At 39.3% G+C, this 19996-nt stretch overlaps 1 protein-coding gene across 1 annotated transcript; it reads left to right on the top strand.

Moving 5' to 3' along the window:
- The first annotated feature begins 4183 nt into the window (after positions 1–4183).
- On the top strand, positions 4184–5338 carry LOC147924404 (putative ubiquitin-conjugating enzyme E2 31). The gene is made up of 5 exons (XM_087493993.1): positions 4184–4200; positions 4297–4415; positions 4585–4748; positions 4851–4955; positions 5070–5338. Exons 2-5 carry the CDS (start codon positions 4334–4336, stop codon positions 5211–5213), a joined length of 495 nt encoding a protein of 164 aa, XP_087350119.1. The 5' UTR covers positions 4184–4200; positions 4297–4333; the 3' UTR covers positions 5214–5338.
- The last annotated feature ends 14658 nt before the right edge of the window (positions 5339–19996 follow it).

Below are 19996 nucleotides of genomic sequence, written 5' to 3'. Positions count from 1 at the left end.
GGAATCTTTATGTGTAATGGTTTAAATGATTATGCGGTTCTGGAAATGGAAAGTTTTATGAATAATTATAACTTGTCTATTTCGGTAAGAGCATATGTAAACACCCAAGTGGCGGGGATTTTCTATAGTTGGCCTGAAGAGTGGTCATGGTGGTGGTGATATTCCAGTGAGGGAATATGGTGGTTAGTAGGACATTGCGATGTTTACGCAAACCATGAGAGTTAGTTCCAGTCGAGAGATGTTTGTAGGCGTTATGACTTGTTTGCTCATGAGGAGATGATTAGTTCTCCTGGGGAGATGAGTAGTTCTCTGGAGGAGATGATTATCTCTCCTGAGGAGATGAATAGTTCTTCGGAGGGGATGATTAGTTCTCCTGGTGCACAGCGGGCTTGAGGGGTTGCAACCCTGAGAGCGGTATAGGAGATGATTAGTTCTCCTAGAGGATGATTAATTCCTTGGAGGGGATGATTAGTTCCCTTGGTACCGAAATCTCGAGGCTGACGATCCAAGAGTGAGACTGTATGGCTCGAGGATGACGGTCTAAGAGTGCAGGCAGTGCAGTTCGAAGGTTGCGACATGAGTATGTATGAGTGAGGGGCAAACAATGTCTAGGACGTGGATATGAGCATAGTGACTAGATGTAGATCTCGAAGGTCGGGAGTGATCTTTGGTTTTGGGTTGTGCTGATCTGTGGGGTCAGGTTATGTGGACTGCTGGCTCACGTGGTGGTGGGAACTGTTGCAACAGTTGCACCAGGAACCTTGGGTGACATGCGGGCCGTGGTGGCGGTTTCACAGAAGCCTTTGGTAGATGGACGGTACTGCGGGATTCGAGGATGAATCCTTGTTGGTGGGAGAGAATTGTAACACCCGTGAACCGGATTCTCGATTTAGGGAGTGCATCGATCGAAGCAAGGTTCGGTTTGTGCGGTACGACTAAGTGAAACACTCAATTTGGCTGTGTTCTGGGTTGGAAGCCCTAGGGGCTGTGTATAAATGGGAAACTCGACGAGTTAGTGTGGGTTTTAGCCTTTTATCGTTTCTGGAAGTTGAGAGAAAGAGAGATTTCTGTAAAATCATTTTGTGAGTCTTGTGTGCCTGTTTCTGGAGGGATATGTCTGCAGGAAGGGAGATCTGAACGTGGAGTGACGTTTGGAGGCTTCTAGAAGGCTTGGATTTTGCTGTTCTTCGTCCTTTTCTTTCTAAATCAAGGTGAGTGCGGGACCATTGCTTATTTAAGCAATTGGATGTGTGTTTTTGTGTGTTTGGAGATCGTTTCGGCGATGCTTCGCGCGACTGCATCGATCAATGCAGTTAGAGATTTGATGGAGATGATGGACATTGCATAGGTCGATGTAGTTAGGGATTTGATGGAGACGATGGACATTGCATCGGTCGACACAACTAGGGATTTGGAGGTTGCTTCGACCGATGCACTCCTTGCGTCAGTCGATGTAAGTGGTGTGTATGTCAACGCAATATTGCAGAGTCACAGATGTGTTCAGAATTGTCCGGTTTGCTTGTTTTGTGTATTGTTTGTGTTTGTCTTTTTTCTTGTGTGTATAGCCTAGTAGATGGGAGGATCGCCTCATTGAGTATTTGTGATAATACTCTTGCATCTCCATTGTTGTTTGTGGTGTGCAGGTATGTGACGTGGAATCATGGCGATGAGGAGGATGATCTAGGGTCTCGGTTATTGTGTTGAGGTTATGTTTATATGTTGTTGGAACCTTGTATAGAAGCATGCTAGGTTGTTGGATAAAATTGTTAGGATTGATATTATATTGACGATATATATTGGAGATTAGTATGATTTTATTATTCTGTTTGTGCTTGTTATTGGTATTTTGGGTGGTTAGTGATGTTGATATTGTTGGTTTAATTAAGTAGCAAGTGATGCTTAATTATATATTATAAAAAAACGGGTCGGATTGTTTCAATAGCCATTTTGAAAACTGTATTATATTTTTTATTTTATTTGATATTTTCTATTAATATGGATATAACTATACATATATTTAATAGTAACATTTTTTATTTTTATTATTAATATAATAAAATAACTTTAAAACTTGTCACAGTTAATCCTTGTTAAATTTCTGAATTTTTAAACAAGGCTTCTATGTACGAGGATTTGATTTCACTGTTATTTGATCTATCTAGTTTTCTGCAACGAAAAAAATAATCCTGTATTTTTGTGGCAAAATTAAATAATATAGATTTTTTTGGAATTTCTTTCCAAATATAGTAACTCAGTCACAATGCCGTTGACGGCCGATGATGATAGAAAATTGGAAAAAAATTAATAGTTCATGTTTTTTCGTCAGGTAAAAAATATTTCACTTATTTTTATGGTGAAGAAAAAAGTTCATATTTTTCTGGTAAATATTAAATCTATATACTTATTTAAGAAACCCTTTAAACAAATAACCTTACTCCATGTAAAATATTACACAAAATGCCACTATATTTTAATACAAAATATAATAACAGAATCTTAATATTAATTATTTATAACCTGAAAATGATTATCCAAAAAATAGTAATTATTAATTTATTAGATTACAAGAAATCATTAATAAAATTATTTTGAAATTATTTTATAAAATAATAATAAAATTATTTCGAAATTATGTAATAAAATAATTAAACAGATTCTATTTATTGTTTTAGAAATCTTAGGAAATAATAACAAACTATTTAGAAAACTATAAAACTTAAATTTATTTATAAAACTAAGATTAAATATTTACATATCTAAATCATTTAATAATAATAAATATATATTAAAATTAGGATACAACATTTTTTATATTTTTAAAATATATCTATATACTTATTTAAGCTATGTTGTTAAAAATTTAACCAGTTCAGATGTGACATATTACGAAAATGCTATTATATTTTAATTATTCTAATAACTAACAAAAGAAAATTTTAGATTTGTTTACAAAATAATAAAACTCTATTTATTGTTTCATAAATCTTAGGAAATAATAACAAACTATTTAATTGGCTAAAACTTAATTGTTTATACACAATATTCACTATATAAATAATACTAAGTGTATAATATTGATAATATACATAACCTAATTGTAATTTTCACCTATAAAATTAATATACAACATGTTATACCAGTAACTTCAATTTGTAAATTTGGTATATTAAGATCTCTAAACACGATCACATCAATTTATAATACCAAATCACGGGTCAATACATGTTTTGTTAGATTTTTTTGGCTTTACCGAATGTATAATTAACGAATTTGATATTGCACCAAACCAAAATAGTAGTACCAACTAAGGGTCGAAATCAGAGTATGACCTTAAGTAAATTAAATATATGATTTTATAAAATGTATAGGATTAATAAATTTTCTACTATTATGTTGTAACAAACAAATCCAAATTTACATAAATATTTCCTCACGCTGGTAACATTATTCTACACAATATTAACGTGTATTTATGAGTAGGGTAATAAAACGGGTAATGAGACGGGTAACGAGAAGATCAAAAATTAAATTAATATCCGATACTCGATCATTATTCATGGATAATATAATTATTATACCCTTCACTCGACCCTAAAGCTGCGGGTACCTTTTTCGGGACGGATACAAACCGAAAAACAGGCCTAATACGGTATCGGTAGTAGTTTCCAGGCTACCTATTAGTAGTTTAATATGAATCAAAATTCACTATATAGTACTATATTATATAACATGTAAATGAATGATACAACATAAACATAATATTAACAAATAACAAAATAAAAAAACATTTCTCGCGCTACCAGCGCGGGTTATTATCTAGTAATTTGTGTATTTTTGAGGAATTTCCCCCTTTTTTAAATAAAGTATTTTTTTTTTTTGTTAGCCAGTTTGCTAATGAAATCTGATAAATTTTGCACGCTGGCTTTTATTTTTTGAACTAATACATAGATTGATTTAAATTCCTAAATAATAATCAAAGCAATTAATCATATACCATCAATGGTTATAAATTCTGTTTATATAGGCAAGATTTGTTTTTATCATGCATGTAGACAATACATAAAAGCAGAGATACTATAAAAAGATATTATATAATTATTAGTGACTATATAATTATGTAGACATTGATTATGTCCATTTTTTGTAACAATATATATAGCCCGATACCATTACAACACAATTCATACTAACATCTTCCTAGTAAGCGATTCATTTTTATCTATTTTAATTTCTACTTCACAGTCTTCACAGTTTATAACACCATCATACTGACAACTTATTTCATTTTATGCAAAGGTATATATATAAATAGTTTGGTGAGTAATTGTAAAAAATGTCGGTGAAGGCTAGAGCAACACAGCGAATTCTGATGGAACTCAAGGCCATGAAATCCAAAGACTCTTTGTACAGTATTGGTTAGTAGTTTTTGTTTTCTCTCTTTACATTATATAAATAAATTGTATTCACATTTCTTAATGTAAATAACATGTTTGTAGTCACAATCACACTTATACGTAAACTATTAGAATTTTTCTAGGTGTCAACTATAATAATATTGTTTGTTGGTGATATGTATCAATATAGGTTTAGAAGAAACAAAAGGTACAAAAGAAACAAAAGGTACAGAAGAAACAAATGTATTCAAATGGAAGACAACGATTTACGGACCCGAAGGTACTCCCTATGTTGGTGGCATCTTTCAGATCCGCATTGAGTTTCCTAATGACTATCCTTTTAAACCACCCAAGGTAGGTTATATATTTATAAAAATATTGTATTTTGATAGAGATTAACTTTCGTTTTTTAACTACAAAAGTAAATATGTTTTACGTTTTTTCTTTCTTATATAGTTTACTTTCGAAACACGGATTTACCATCCAAATATCAATTCCAATGGATCGATTTGTCTTGACATTCTTAAAGACAAGTGGACTCCTTCTCTCACCGTTGAAAAGGTTCAAAAACTCTACTCAAATATTTTGTTTTTATATTGTTCACTTTGTGCTTTCTCATTATGTTTCATTGTCTTTCATCATTGAGTATTAATTTTGTTAATATATATACAACAGGTGCTCCTATCCATAACTTCACTATTGGCGGCCCCAAACCCAGATGATCCTCTTGTACCTGAGATTGGGAAGCAGTTTAAGAATGATAGATTCAAATTTGATCAGACAGCCCGAAAATGGACTGAACAACATGCTTATAAATAAGAACTTATATATATATATAGTTGTTTTCGTCATATATCTCCTATTTATTAGCCATCAAAACTGTTTCCTTTGATATATTATTGTGTACTTATCATATATTATAAATAAAAGTCACATTCTTCGTTTAGATTTTTCGTTCTCCTCAAAGTGAATATAAATATTTGAATCGAAACCTTAATACTCATGCAAGAAAACTCGAAGCTTGATTAAAACTTAAATAGTTGTTTTCTTATTTCATATCTTAATTATTGACCATCAACTGATTCCTATAATATTTATCCGTTTCGATTTTTGTGACATTCTCCTTTTAGGTTTTTGTTCTCTACAAAATAGTTGAATCGAATCAGTATAATCGGTTTGATGAGTACATAATTCTTTCCGTCTAATTTTTATGTTTGTTTCACCGAAAAAATACTTGAGAAACAAAAAATGTTATAAGAGTGACTTGAGAAACAGAGTTCCATGAGGAGGTACGTCAGAGGGTCGTAAGCGTATCAGGAGGGACCAGAGAGGGTTAGCCGGTGAGAATGCCGAGGGTGCTGGGAACCCAGGTGTGGGGTTGCAGCAGGTTGAGCCCAGGGTCGAGATGATCGCTTGGTGGATCTGTTGGCGTGCTCTTGGAGCGGTTACCGAGAGGGGTACCAGTGGAGGCTCCAGTTGTGCCGCATGTGGCGGGGTGCAGCCGAGGGCTGGGGATGTTGAGGACTTTCCATCTTATATTAGGAGGATCGAGCAGTTGTAGATGACCGGTGCGAGCCTAGAGAGGCGGATATGTGGACATATATAGTTGGAGCATATATTTCTCTGTTTGGTGGGTAATCCAGTTGGATATTAGAAGTTGAGTGGGCAGGTGTAACATTGCAATGTTATACTCGGACCACAGGAAATACTTTTGGTCGGAAGATGTTTATAGTCTTTAAGGATTGTTGCTATTGAGGGGATGGTGGTTTCCCTGAATACCGATAGCTAGAGGGGCTGGGGGCTCCGAGAGTGGTAGAGGGGATGATGTTTCCCTGAGGTGATGAGTAGTTCTCCTGCTACCGAGATCTTGAGGATTGTGGTCCAAGTGTGAGATGGTATAACTCGAAGACGCTGGTCTAAGAGTGAGATCGGTATGGCCCAAAGGTTGCGACCTATGGGTGGAGGAGTTTGGAGCAAGCTATGCCTAGGACGTGCTTATAAACATAACAACGGAATGTAGACCTTGAGAGTTGATGGTGGTTTAATCTTGGATTTTAGTTGTGTGGTCGATGTGCTTACTGGTGTTGCTGGAGATCTAGCGGGTGCTGTGAGTGTGGTGACAGGTTTTGCTCAGACTGAGATGACCGTATTGCGGATTTACTGACAATGTTGTTGGAGAAGAGTTAATAAGATGATTAGTTCTTATGAAATCTTGATGTGGAATAGGTTAAGAAATTATGTGATTCTAATTATGGAAAGTTTCATTGAAAAGGAAGAATAGAAAGTTCCAAAAAAGGAAAGTTTCCATAAATAGAAAGTTCTATGAATAGTTGGGACTTGTCTATTTTTGGAAACGGGATGTGAAATGCCGGAGAGGTGAAATGTTTAATAGATGACCTGAAGAATGGTCACAGATGAGATGATCAGTTCTCAAGGATTTTTTATTGGTGATATTCAGGTGGCGGCGAGGTGATGTTGGCATACTTGATTATTAGTTTAGTAGAGCTGAGGAAGTAACCAGAGGATTTGTTGAGCAGGGGATTCTTTCGACCTATCACTTTATCGTGGAGAGCGCTAGTGTTGTTTGTTAAGAAGAAGGACGGAAGTCTCCGCTTGTGTATACATTAATGGGGTTTGAACCGGGTCACTATGAAGAACAAGTACCCTCTCCCTATGATCGATGAGTTTTTGGATCAGTTGAGGGGTGCTACTTGGTTCTCCAAGGTAGATCTGGCGTTGGGTTATCATCAGATACTGTAGATGAGGCAGATGTGAGGAAGACGGCTTTCAGGACGAGGTATGGGCATTATGAGTTTGTGCTGATGCCTTTCGGGTTGACTAACGCGACAACAGCGTTAATGAGATTGATGAACAGCGCGTTTCAGGAGTTCCTGGACGTGTCAGTCATCATTTTTATCGATGATATCCTGGTTTATTCTAAGAGTCCTGAGGAGCATGCAGTGCATTTGAGGGCAGTTCTGGAGAAGCTGCGGGAGCAGAAGTTGTTTGCTAAGTTGAGCAAGTGCAGTTTTTGGCAGGGTGAGATGTGTTTTCTGGGTCACATTGTTTCTGCAGAGGGGGTTTCTGTAGATCCGGAGAAGATTCAGGCTATCAGGGATTGGCCTAGACCGCAGAATGCCACAGAGATCAGGAGTTTCCTTGGTTTGGTAGGTTACTACAGGAGGTTTGTACAGAGTTTTGCAAGTAGGGCACGCCCTATGACTAAGTTGACTGTGAAGGATGTTCCTTTTGTTTGATCACAGGAGTGTGAGGAGGGCTTTGCAAGCCTTGAGGAGATGTTGACTACTACACCAGTATTGACTTTGCCTGAGCAGGGAGAACCCTATGTGGTTTATACTGATGCAATCATGCATCTAGAGTTGGTTTGGGGTGTGTGTTGATGCAGCATGGGAAGGTGATTGCCTACGCTTCGCGGTAGTTGCGGACGCATGAGGGAAACTATCCTACTCATGATTTGGAGATGGCTGCTGTAGTTTTTGCCCCGAAGATTTGGAGATCTTATCTTTATGTTGTAAAGGTACAGGTGTTTACAGATCATAAGAGCCTAAAGTATGTATTCACTCAGCCTGAGCTGAATTTGAGACAGAGACGGTGGATGGAGCTTGTGGCAGATTATGATTTGGAAATAGCTTATCACCCCGGTAAGGCTAACACGGTTGCAGATGCTCTGAGTTGGAAGAGGGTAGCTTCGGCTCAGGAGCAAGAGATGGAGTCTCTAGTAGGAGAGATCAGTGCTTTGAGGTTGTGTGCTGTTTCTCAGGAACCATTGGGTTTGGAGGCGGTTGATAGAGCAGATCTTCTGAGTAGGGTGCGGTTGGCTCAGGAGATGGATTTGGGGCTGGTGAATGCCTCAAAGGATGTTGATTCAGAGTATCAGGTCTCAGATAATGGAACTATCTTGGTGCACGGTCGGGTTTGTGTGCCCAAGGATGAGGAGTTGAGGCAGGAGATCCTAAGAGAGGGTCATGCGAGCAAGTTTTCTATTCATCCAGTAGCGACTAAGATGTACCGTGATCTCAAGAGGTACTATCACTGGGTCGGGATGAAGAAGGATATAGCTAGTTGGGTCGCAAAGTACGATGTGTGTCAGCTAGTGAAGGCAGAGCATCAGGTTCCAGGCGGGTTACTGAAGAGTCTACCCATTCCTGAGTAGAAGAGGGATATGATCACGATGGATTTTGTGGTAGGATTGCTAGTGTCTCGGACTTTTGATGCTATTTGGGTCATTGTGGACCGGTAGACTAAGTCAGCATATTTTCTGGCCATTAAAAAGACTGATGGAGCAGCAATCTTTGCTAAGAAGTATGTGAGGGAGATAGTCAAACTGCATGGGGTGCCAGCTAGCATTGTGTCTGACAGGGATTCTAAGTTCACTTCAGTGTTCTGGAAGGCATTTCAGGCAGAGATGGGCACTAAGGTGCATATGAGTACAACTTATCATCCCCAAACCGATGGACAGTCAGAGAGGACGATCTAGACGCTGGAGGATTTGTTGAGGATGTGTGTGTTGGATTGGGGTGGCCATTGGGTAGATCACCTGAACCTAGTAGAGTTTGCTTACAACAACAATTATCAAGCGAGTATTAAGATGGCTCTTTATGAGGCTTTGTATGGGAGACCATGCCGTACACCGTTATGCTGGACTCAAGTGAGGGAAAGGAGCATGTTCGGGGTGGATTTTGTTCAGGAGACCTCAGAGAAGATTTGGGTGCTTAAGCTGAACATGAAAGAAGCTTAGGATCGGCAGAGGAGTTATGCTGATGAGAGGAGGAGAGAACTTGAGTTTCAGGTAGGAGACAGAGTGTACCTCAAGATGGCCATGTTGCAGGGTCCGAATAGGTCATTGACAAAGACTAAGTTGAGTCTGAGGTTTATGGGTCCGTTCAGAGTGGTTGAGCGGGTGGGACCGGTAACATATAGGCTGGAGTTGCCTGAGGTTATGCGTGCGTTCCATAAGGTTTTCTATATTTCTATGTTGCAGAAGTGTCTCCGTGAGGATGATTAGTTGTTGGCTAAGATTCATGAAGATCTTCAGCCTAACATGACTTTGGAGGCGAGACCAGTGAGGGTTCTCAGGAGGAGGATCAAGGAACTTCGGAAGAAGAAGATTCCTTTGATGAGAGTCCTTTGGGACTGTGACGGTGTTGAGGAGCAAACTTGGGAGCCTGAGGCGAGGATGAAGGCAAGATTTAAGAAGTGGTTTGAGAAGCAAGCCGCGACTTGAGCTTGTCTAGCCTCGTCCCATCTGTAATTCGTGGCTGGAGCGGGAATGGAGTATTCCAGCCCATCTCTCTTGTTTACTTGGTCGCTTAGGGCTGGTTGGTTGTGCGACTAAGTAACAAGATGAGGTGGGGTTAGGGGTACAAAATTTCTGCGAGGCGGTGGTTTTGAGAGAAATTTTCCTGAAATAGAAGTTTCTAAGTGGAAAGTTCTAAAAATGGAAAGTTTTATATGAGTTAGAATTTGTCCATTTTTAGTGGTTGTGAGCCTTGGATGGGCTTGTGTGGCCTTAGTGGCGGACTTTTGAGCCAATTGTGTGGCTTTTGTGGCGGGCTGTTTAGTCAATGTTGCATGTTTAGGCGGTCCTTCGGAACGAGTGGTCTTCGTGACGGTCCTTTAGGACAAGTGGTCTTTGTGACGGTCCTTCGGGACGAGTGGCCTTGGTGGCGGTCCTGTTTAGGACATTTGTTTGGCTTTGGTGGCGGTCCTGTTTAGGACATTTGTTTCGCCTTGGTGGCGGTTCTGTTTAGGACATTTTTTTGACCTTCGTGGCGGCCCTTGTGGCATGTATGTGATCCATGCGTGGTCATGAGGTATTCCAGTGAGGGGATATGTGGTTTGTAGGACATTGTGATGTTTTACGTGAGCCATGGGAAGGAAACCTGGATAGGGATAGGACTCAGACGTGTTCAGAATTGTTTGCTTGCGACTCTTGGGGGACTTTGATTCTCCTAGTACTGCCATATTCCAAGACTTTTTGGCTTGGGAGTATGGTTGGTATATCGACTTCGGATGACGATCCGGGGGCGCGCTGTAGGGTGGCAACCCGAGAGACAAATATTAGACTTCCTTATACATTATGGCATGCACGCTTAGGCCTGATGAAGCCAACAAAAACTCAAGGTTGAGACCTATAAGTAAAGGAAAGTCCAAAAGTCGAGAGCAAATAATGCCTTGAGCGTGAGTCTATCACCTAGAGGTGACCTTTCGTAGATTGGTCGGAGGAGTGCAGGCCGTGGAGACGGTTGCACGGGAGTCCTTAGCTGATGGTTGTTCAAGATTCGAGGACGAATCTATGTTGGTGGGGGAGAATTGTAACATCCGCGAACCAAAATCCCAGTTTAGGGGTTGCATCGGTCGATGCAAGGTTGGTTTTCTGCGGATGAGTTTAAGTTAAACGATGCATTTTGGGTTAGGAAAACCCTTAACTCGAGTTTTTGTCTCATTAGGCAAGTTTAGCCGTTTTTGAGAGAAAGGAAGAGAGAAAAAGAGTTCTAAGTGTTCTTGGTGAAATCTTGGGAGTTTGAGGCTGTTCCTGTAGAGATCTGTAGCTGAGATCGTTGTAGGAGCTTCCTGGAAGTGTTTTCTTGCTTGTTTGAGGTTCAGAATCGTCTTGGGAAAGGTAAGTGCATGACCATGGCTTATCTAAGCTGGAGATCTCTCTGATTTGCTTGTTATGTGTTGTTAGACTTGTAGATTGTTATTTGGGACGTCTGAAAGCTTTCTTGTGGCTTGGGATTAAGTTTTTGTGGTTGTAGGAACGAAGATCCTGCAAGAAGCTTCGGGGAAAACAATGCTCGGCATGTGCATCGGTCGATGCAAGTGCGAGGACGGCGCGTAAAACCTAAGTTTGCGTGCTATGTCGAGCATGCGTCAGTTAATGCAATGGGAGTATTGGTCGATGCAAGTGAACCTTGCATCGGTCGATGCATATCATGTGTCGGTCGATGCAACCCCAACTGGTGTCGGTCGATGCAGAGTCCTGGTTTGTTATTGTTGATTCTTGATTGTTGGTTGATGGTTCGAGATGTCTCTATTTCTTGTGTGTATAGCCCAATAGATGGGAAGATTGCCTTACTGAGTGTTTATAAAAAATTCATGCATTCCAATTTGTGTTTGTGGTGCAGGTAAATGCAAAGTGTGATCGTGAAATCAAGGCAATGAAGAGGAGGATGTTCTAGGAACTCGATTGGTTGTTGTCTAGCATTGCTAGGTTGTTAGATTTGGGTCATTAGAAACATTGCTAGGTTGCTGGTTCTATGTTTTCTGTTGGTTGAATTTTGGATATTGTTTATGTGATAGCTATTGGATATTTATTGGATATTGGTATTTGTTATTCTGCTGTTGGTTGTGATTGTGGTTAGGTGGCTAGTGGATATGGAACCACTAGTTGTAGTTTATTTATTATTATTATTTTTTTTTTATTATAAAAAAATGGGTTGGGTCGTTTTACAACCGAACTGACCAGTTCGTTTTTGACTACTTTGGGGAAGTTCTTCTTGTCATGAATCGGGCAGCCACTGGTGAACTTTTCCAAAATCTGAAGATCTCCTCAGTGATTCTTCCTGAGCCGAGCGAGTTTGAGTTCGAAAAGCAATATCTTTATTTCGCCCAATCCTCGCTTCAGCTATGATTTGTCTGAACATGTCCTTTCTGAACATGTAGACCTCCGCCCGTGCTAACTCCATGGCTTTGATGTACGATAGGTGACTTTAATCGCTATCGACCTTCAAATTTCACTTTCAGAGGATGAAAGAATGCTTCGACCGGCTCCGTATCACGGACGAACTCAAAGAGTCGAAGATTTACGAGTTGGAGGGTGCTATAGTTAAGAAGGATGAAGCCATCGCTCAGTTTGAGCAGGGGATTTCTGACCTGGATTCCCGCGGGAAGGTTCTTGAGGAAGAAAAGTCCAATCTGCAGAGGATTGCATATATGCATACTGAGGTGATTGATTCTTTGAGGCGAATTCAATTCCTAGAAGTAACGAACCAGGAATAATCTCTAGTGGCGACTTCACACCTAGAGATGTGAAACCCTTCAATGTGAGCGAGCATACAGATGACTCCGAAATTGTCGAAGCTCACGCATTCGTCAATCAGGTAGATATATGTGTACTCTTTTCAGATTTATATGCTTGTTCGCATTTTAACACTATTGTATTTTCAGATCAGAATTATGCATTAAGAACAATGCCGCGATCTCCAATACTTTCATTTGAAGAAGCAAAAAATTGATAATTGCCTAGCGGAACTGGAAGTGAAAGTCGCTGCGCTAAAGGTAAAGAAAAGGAAGATCAAATGTTGTCTCGATGAAGCTCAACAGAAAGCCAGGGCATTAGAGATCCGTCCCGAGGAATGGGAGATAGCCGGGCTGCAACTATTGTGGCCTATGCCAAACCAACACAAGATGAATGTGCAGGAGGTTGCTGTTGGGCATGCCCAAGTTTAAATTAACTTAGGCAGACTAGATAAAACTGTTGCATGAATTGAAGTGTCAGTTTTTATTTCTATTCAGAACTTTACAAGTAGCAGGACGTCTCCCGGTTTACATCAAGTAATACTATGTAAAACAATGTGGAGAAGACTCCATAATTAAGTAATTTTTTCCCGAGCAATGCGCGCTTTTGCGAAGGGTGAGATATTGGGCTCGGCTTACCTCCTTTGTTGTAGTTCGAAGGTCGGATTGTGAAATAACACTCTAGATTGTGATGATCAACCTGCGTCACAACGTATTAACTCTTAGTCAAGGGATAAGCCGAACCCAAAGTTTAATTTCACACCAGGATATCGATAAATTTTTTAAAGTGGAATATGAGTTCGGTTCCGAACTGTCTTTTTTTTTTTTTTGAAACGGTTTACGTTTTTGGGTCTCGGTTATTGTGTTGTGGTTATGTTTATACGTTGTTGGAACCTTGTATAGACGCATGCTAGGTTGTTGGATAGAATGATTATGAATGATATTGTATTGACGATATATATTGGAGATGAGTATGATTTTATGTATTCCGATGTGCATGTTATTGTTATTATGGGTGGTTAGTGACGTTGATGGTTTTGGTTTAATTAAATAGTATGAGATACTTAATTATATATTATATAAAAAAATCGGTTGGGTTGTTTCAGTTTGGTATCAGAGCCCTTACGATTCTTGGGCAGGTTAATGGATGGTTTAGAGTGGTTTAGAAATTTAATTGGTTGATGCATGATGCTGTGTGATGAAATTTATTATTAGTGGTTAGTCAATTTGCATTTGGTATGAAGTCCTAGTATCATCCTCTCCGAGCCTTCATTGAGATTCCACGGTAAGTTGTGTGTTTGAGTATGTGGTTTCAATTGTGTGCTTAGCCTTCTCTCCTGGTAGAGAAAATAGTTAGAGTTAGAGCAGTTGCTGGTCGTGGACACGGACGTAGTCGTTGTCGTGATAGAGGCAGAGACCCAGTTGCTAGTGATACCGTGGATCAGAGTGTGACGGTGGACGGCTTCAGCGAGTCGCAGGCATTCCAGGATGGGTCCATGAGTGTGGCCGGTGGTGGTACCAATGGGGCCGTAGGCGTCGGTGGAACCGGTGTTGGTGGTGTCGGTGCCGTGTTGGATAGTGGTACTGGACTTACATGTGCGGAAGTTCCAGTAGGTACAGCCCCTTGTGGAGGTATTGACCTAGCGGGCTTGTTGGGGCAGCTGTTGGAGCGGTTGCCGGGAGTTGTACAGGCGTAGGCTCCGGAAGTGCTACATGTGGCGGTGGAGGTGCAGCAGCCGGTGGCTGCAGGAGAAGGAGTCCATTCCCAGTACGTCACCATACTTAGGGAGATGGGCATGATCAATACTGAGCGTTTCCCGGGTGGTATCGACCCTACAGCTACAGATGTGTGGAGGACAAGAGTGAAAGCAACTTTCAGTCTCCCAGATGTCCTCAGGAGTAATGGGTGGACATAGGGGTTTGCAACCTGGTAGGTGATGCTCACTTGTGGTGGAGGTTTGTGGCGGCCACGAGGGCGCGGAGTGAGATGACTCTGGTTGACTTCATGGAGGAGTTCAACCGCAAGTATTTTCCTCGAGAGGCGCTAGACTTGATGGAGGTACAATCTTGCAGTTGGCGTAGGGGACTCGTTCTGGTGTATGGGGGCCGAGCGATGGAGTCTGAGGAGTCTAAGGTCAGAAGGTTCATGAGGGTGCTTCGTGACGACTTGAAGGTCCATTATAGGAGTTACGCCACGAGGGCGGAGCTGGTGGAGACCGCAGCTGAAATCGAGGATGAACTGAGGGAGCAGGTCGGGGTGGTTAGTCCAACCGTTCAGACATAGGAGACGCTAGAGCAGAGCATTCCGAGCAAGGGAAACAAGCCGGTGCAAGGACATAAGAGGAAGCGAGAGGACACACAAGTGACAAACCAAGGTGGTCAGGGATTCTACGAGTGTGGGAGCATGGATCATAGGTTGGTAACCTGTCCCAAGAGGAGTGGGATGAAAGGAAACATTTGAGTGTGTTTCTACTGCAGAGAGGTGGGGCATATCCGGCCTCAGTGTCCAAAGTTTCAGCAGATAACGGTGGCAGAAAAGCTGCCGAAGGAAGGGCCAAGCACTCATCCTGAAGTTTAGATTCTTTCTTGTTTTTGTTGGTTTTGAAGTATTTTATTTTGGATTTGTAAACGATTGTTGCATTTGAAGACTTAATAAGATGATTAGTTCTTATGGAATCTTTATGTGTAATGGTTTAAATGATTATGCGGTTTTGGAAATGGAAAGTTTTATGAATAATTATAACTTATCTATTTCGGTAAGAGCATATGTAAACACCCAAGTGGCGGGGATTTTCTAGAGTTGGCCTGAAGAGTGGTCATGGTGGTGGTGATATTCCAGTGAGGGAATATGATGGTTAGTAGGACATTGCGATGTTTACGCAAACCATGAGAGTTAGTTCCAGTCGAGAGATGCTTGTAGGCGTTATGACTTGTTTGCTCATGAGGAGATGATTAGTTCTCCTGGGGAGATGAGTAGTTCTCTGGAGGAGATGATTATCTCTCCTGAGGAGATGATTAGTTCTTCGGAGGGGATGATTAGTTCTCCTGGTGCACCGCGGGCTTGAGGGGTTGCAACCCTGAGAGCGGTAGAGGAGATGATTAGTTCTCCTAGAGGATGATTAGTTCCTTGGAGGGGATGATTAGTTCCCTTGGTACCGAAACCTCGAGGCCGACGATCCAAGAGTGAGACCGTATGGCTCGAGGATGACGGTCTAAGAGTGCAGGCAGTGCAGTTCGAAGGTTGCAACATGAGTATGTATGAGTGAGGGGCAAACAATGTCTAGGACGTGGATATGAGCATAGTGACTAGATGTAGATCTCGAAGGTCAGGAGTGATCTTTGTTTTTGGGTTGTGCTGATTTGTGGGGTCAGGTTATGTGGACCGCTGGCTCACGTGGTGGTGGGAACGGTTGCAACAGTTGCACCAGGAACCTTGGGTGACGTGCGGGCCGTGGTGGCGGTTTCACAGAAGCCTTTGGTAGATGGACGGTACTGCGGGATTTGAGGATGAATCCTTGTTGGTGGGAGAGAATTGTAACGCCCGTGAACCGGATTCCCGATTTAGGGAGTGCATCGATCAAAGCAAGGTTCGGTTTATGCGGTACGACTAAGTGAAACACTCAATTTGGCTGTGTTCTGGGTTGGAAGCCCTAGGGGCTGTGTATAAATGGGAAACTCGACGAGTTAGTGTGGGTTTTAGCCTTTTATCGTTTCTGGAAGTTGAGAGAAAGATAGATTTCTGTAAAATCATTTTGTGAGTCTTGTGTGCCTGTTTCTAGAGGGATATGTCTGCGGGAAGGGAGATCTGAACGTGGAGTGACGTTTGGAGGCTTCTAGAAGGCTTGGATTTTGCTGTTCTTCGTCCTTTTCTTTCTAAATCAAGGTGAGTGCGGGACCATGGCTTATTTAAGCGATTGGATGTGTGTTTTTGTGTGTTTGGAGATCGTTTCGGCGATGCTTTGCGCAACTGCATTGATCAATGCAGTTAGAGATTTGATGGAGATGATGGACATTGCATAGGTCGATGTAGTTACGGATTTGATGGAGACGATGAACATTGCATCGGTCGACACAACTAGGGATTTGGAGGTTGCTTCGACCGATGCACTCCTTGCGTCAGTCGATGTAAGTGGTGTGTATGTCAGCGCAATATTGCAGAGTCACGGATGTGTTCAGAATTGTCCGGTTTGCTTGTTTTGTGTATTGTTTGTGTTTGTCTTTTTTCTTGTGTGTATAGCCTAGTAGATGGGAGGATCGCCTCATTGAGTATTTGTGATAATACTCTTGCATCTCAATTGTTGTTTGTGGTGTGCAGGTATGTGACGTGGAATCATGGCGATAAGGAGGAGGATGATCTAGGGTCTCGGTTATTGTGTTGAGGTTATGTGTATATTTTGTTGGAACCTTGTATAGAAGCATGCTAGGTTGTTGGATAAAATTGTTAGGATTGATATTATATTGACGATATATATTGGAGATTAGTATGATTTTATTATTCTGTTTGTGCTTGTTATTGGTATTATGGGTGGTTAGTGATGTTGATATTGTTGGTTTAATTAAGTAGCAAGTGATGCTTAATTATATATTATAAAAAAAACGGGTCGGGTTGTTTCAATAGCCATTTTGAAAACTGTATTATATTTTTTATTTTATTTGATATTTTCTATTAATATGGATATAACTATACATATATTTAATAGTAACATTTTTTATTTTTATTATTAATATAATAAAATAACTTTAAAACTTGTCACAGTTAATCCTTGTTAAATTTCTGAATTTTTAAACAAGGCTTCTATGTACGAGGATTTGATTTCACTGTTATTTGATCTATCTAGTTTTCTGGCAACGAAAAAAATAATCCTGTATTTTTGTGGCAAAATTAAATAATATAGATTTTTTTGGAATTTCTTTCCAAATATAGTAACCCAGTCACAATGCCGTTGACGGCCGATGACGATAGAAAATTGGAAAAAAGTAATAGTTTATGTTTTTTTGTCAGCTAAAAAATATTTCACTTATTTTTATAGCGAAGAAAAAAGTTCATATTTTTCTGGTAAATATTAAATCTATATACTTATTTAAGCAACCCTTTAAACAAATAACCTTACTCATGTAAAATATTACACAAAATGCCACTATATTTTAATACAAAATATAATAACAGAATCTTAATATTAATTATTTGTAACCTGAAAATGATTATCCAAAAAATAGTAATTATTAATTTATTAGATTACAAGAAATCATTAATAAAATAATTTCGAAATTATTTTATAAAATAATAATAAAATTATTTCAAAATTATGTAATAAAATAATTAAACAGATTCTATTTATTGTTTTAGAAATCTTAGGAAACAATAACAAACTATTTAGAAAACTGTAAAACTTAAATTTATTTATAAAACTAAGATTAAATAGAGCTAAAATCTCATAACACCCTTTCTATCAAAACAAATTCTCAAAACTCCCTCAATGGTAAAAGGACAATATTACCATTAATGAAGATTGTTTTAGGTTAAATATAATTAAATAAGTAATTGTTCAACGAAAATCACAGTAGCTTAGTGGTTGTGAGCTCCATGCGCACGCGCGCGCGCCCAGGGTTCGAATCCCACTATGCGCAGTACAACTGGTACAACTAGGGTGCAACTGGTACAACTATTATGGTGCAACTGGTACAACTATGCAAGGTGCAACTAGGAGATATATGGTACAACTATTCTTTAAAAATTGTTAGAAGGGTAGTTTCGTCCTTTCGTTAAAAAAAGGGGTAGTGAGATTAAGTGGGGGTAATGCAGAGATGAATTTCTGGTATAGGGACACTAGAGATGAATTCTCGATTAAATATTTACATATCTAAATCATTTAAGAGAATTTGTTACTAATGCCCTTTCTTTGATACCCCTTTTTAATAATACCCCCTTTCATGATCATTTTTAATTATACCCTTCCATTATTTTTTAAAGACATTTTTGTCCTTGTTTTATAATTATACCTTCGCCGTCGACCTACTTCGTCTTCGTCTTCGTCTCTTCTTCTCTCCTTCTCCGGTCGGATCTCTCCTCCGCCGTTATCATTGTTTCTCCCATCGTCTTCGTCTTCGTCTCTTCTTCTCCCATCGTATTGAGCAATTGAATTTTTAGGTCTTATAAAGCAAATCTCTCCTCCGCCGTTATAAATTGAATTTTTTTAGGTCTTAATCACTTGCTCTTTTAGATCTGTTTGTGATAATAAAGTCTTTTTCTCCCATCGTGTAAGCTTGTTTCTGTATTTTTGTTTTGATTTCAATTTCAATTTTGTGTTAGCTATTAGATTGTTGTTTCGATTTCAAATTAGATGTCAGAATTTTTTTAGGTCTTAACACTTGCTCTTTTAGATCTGTTCGTGATAATAATGTCCTTTATTAGATCTTTGGACATCTACTGTTATTCTTTGATATAGTTGTTCGGATCTCTCTTCTTTTAATGTAGTTGTATTGGTTTGTTTTCTCAGGATTTGTTTGGATGTACAAATGATTGAATTGTATTCAGTATGTGGTTTGTGGAAGTTGAACAACAACATTCATTGGGAATTTGAGATGGATAATGAAAGGGGAGCTTCTTTGATTAACATTGATGAGAATACTAGATTTAGTGAGTTGGTAAAAATTCTATTAGAAGATTTTGACATTGATATTCAGGCACAATGTTTAAAGCTTAGTTATTCATTGCCTGCTAAGTCTTCTACTATAGGTAGTATTCCTATCTTTATTAGAAATGATAGGCAGCTTGAAGCTTTTAAACTCAAATATGCACAAAGTGGAGGAGTTCTTCATCTATGTGTTACTGTTGAGGATTTTTGTGAGATTGTAGAGCAGGTAGTTTTAGTAAACTCATTTCTTGTTCTTTCTAATATTGTTTTAGAAAAGTAACTGATTTGAGGAATGTTTCTTTATCAGGGTCAACCTAGCTCTACTCCTTTTATTGAGAATGTTACTGCTGTTACTCAGGTAACTTTCTACTTTAGAATTTTAAATTATTTATTGCTTACAAAACCTTATAAAAATCTTTGAAAACACTTGTAAAACGTTTTAAATACTTTACAAATCCTTTCAGGATCAAACAAGCTCAAATTTGTTAGTTGGGAATGTTATTGATGTTTATACTCATACTCAGGTAATTTACTGCCTTTTCAACCCGTTTTAAAAACTTTTGAAAACAGTTGTAAACCTTATTAAATCCTCTGAAATCACTTGTAAAATCTTTTAAAAAACCATTGATTTGTACTTTCAGGGTCAACCAATACCAAATCCATATGTCGAGAGTGATCCTCCTGCTGCTTCTTCAAGTCAACATACTGGCACTTCTGTTGATTTTACTGCTACTCATTCTCAGGTAACTTACATTTAAACACTTTAAAAAACCTTTTGAAAACGGTTGTAAACCTTATTAAATCCTTTGAAATAACTTGTAAAACCTTTTAAATAACTTGTAAAACCTTTTAAAAACCATTGATTTGTACTTTCAGGGTCAACCAATACCAAATCCATATGTCGAGGGTGTTCCTCGTTTTTATTGT

Source organism: Camelina sativa, chromosome 17 (assembly GCF_030686135.1).
Source record: "Camelina sativa cultivar CO46 ecotype springtype chromosome 17, ASM3068613v1".
NCBI classification, from domain to species: Eukaryota; Viridiplantae; Streptophyta; class Magnoliopsida; order Brassicales; family Brassicaceae; genus Camelina; species Camelina sativa.
Note: the sequence above shows the minus strand (reverse complement) of the source record. Positions and strands in the feature narration are given on the sequence as shown.